Source organism: Cornus florida, unplaced genomic scaffold (assembly GCF_030987335.1).
Source record: "Cornus florida cultivar Cherokee Brave unplaced genomic scaffold, ASM3098733v1 CherokeeBrave_3.0.0_Hap2_Chr08, whole genome shotgun sequence".
NCBI classification, from domain to species: domain Eukaryota; kingdom Viridiplantae; phylum Streptophyta; class Magnoliopsida; order Cornales; family Cornaceae; genus Cornus; species Cornus florida.
In genome coordinates, this window is record NW_026775578.1 from 30,682,329 (window position 1) to 30,683,600 (window position 1,272).

General features: G+C 38.3%; 1 protein-coding gene across 1 annotated transcript; it reads left to right on the forward strand.

Annotated features, from left to right (window-relative positions):
• Positions 1–229: 229 nt before the first annotated feature.
• On the forward strand, positions 230–1,041 carry LOC132269973 (uncharacterized). The gene is made up of 2 exons (XM_059771195.1): positions 230–497; positions 638–1,041. Exons 1-2 carry the CDS (start codon positions 230–232, stop codon positions 1,039–1,041), a joined length of 672 nt encoding a protein of 223 aa, XP_059627178.1.
• Positions 1,042–1,272: the final 231 nt, after the last annotated feature.

Consider the following 1,272-nt stretch of genomic DNA (forward strand, 5'->3'; position numbering starts at 1 on the left):
AGAAGGCAAAGGTTATGCCATTAAAGAGAGGAGTTTAGAGAGAGGAAGTTTTAGAGAGAGAGAGAGATCAGAGGAAGTTTTAGAGAGAGAGAGATCATGCGTCTCTTCTGATAAGAGCCTTCTACTTCTACACCTATCCCATTTCTCATCCATTTAGGATAGAAGCTTGCTTTTTGCTCTCTCTCTCTCTGTTATTCATTTGATTTCTTGGGTTTTGTAGCAGTTAGAGATGGCTGTTCAGGCACAGTTGTATTCTGAAAATCTGGGTTGGCTTACGAGCTCTGTTTTGGGGATTGAAGATGGAGCTAATTTCAAATTTCAAGAACACCCACAACAGCAAGTGTTTCAATCTATTGGTTTCAATAGTAATATTAATAATCAAGGGGCTTCTTGTTCATCGAGTGTTGATCATAACTATCCAACAATGGAGTTTTCTGTCTTTGGCTGCCGAGCTCGAGAAGCAGAGGCAAGAAATCGACTGGATTCTTCGTCTACAGGTCAGATTCGAAAAAAATCCCAAATGGGTTTTCATAATATAGATTCATATTTCCACACACATGTTTGATTTTGGATTTATATAATTAATTCATTTCTGGGTTTTTCTTGATTTGTGATGAACACGGTGAAACAAAGTGAGAGACTGAGGACTACTCTTCTGGAAGAAACAAGGCAACAAACTGGGTTTTGCTGAAGCGATACGAAGCGAAAACGATGGGTTTGATGTGGGAGAAAGAGGAAGACTTGGTGACTGCGAAGAAGAGGACAATGGAGCTCGAGTGCTTGAGATGGCAGGAGCTGGAGATGGAAGTGTGGCAGAGAATCGCGAAAGAGAACGAAGGGACGGTCACGAATCTCAATACAGCTCTCCAACAAACTAGAGAGAGAGTCTCTCTCTCCTCCTCAGATGCGTTCTCTGATTCATCTAATTACAGAGGAGTAAACAATAAGGCAGAACAGAGCAAAACAATGGCGTGTAGGCTCTGCAATGCTCGAAGATGGTGGATTGTGTTTCATTACCCAAAACGACATAGTTTAGGTTAATGTCTAATGGTGTAATTTCAACTTCTTCAATTTTTTTATTATTATTGAATAAAGAATATTGGGGGTATTTTCATATTTTTACCTACCCCTTTGACAAAAAGTCCTTATTTTCAATTTTTTGAAATTAGAGAACTGACGTTTGAACAACAGAAGTGTTATTTGCACATTTTAAAAAATACAGAGTGTTTTTTACACTTGACCCGTTATTAAATTATTTTGTTATTTATTTAA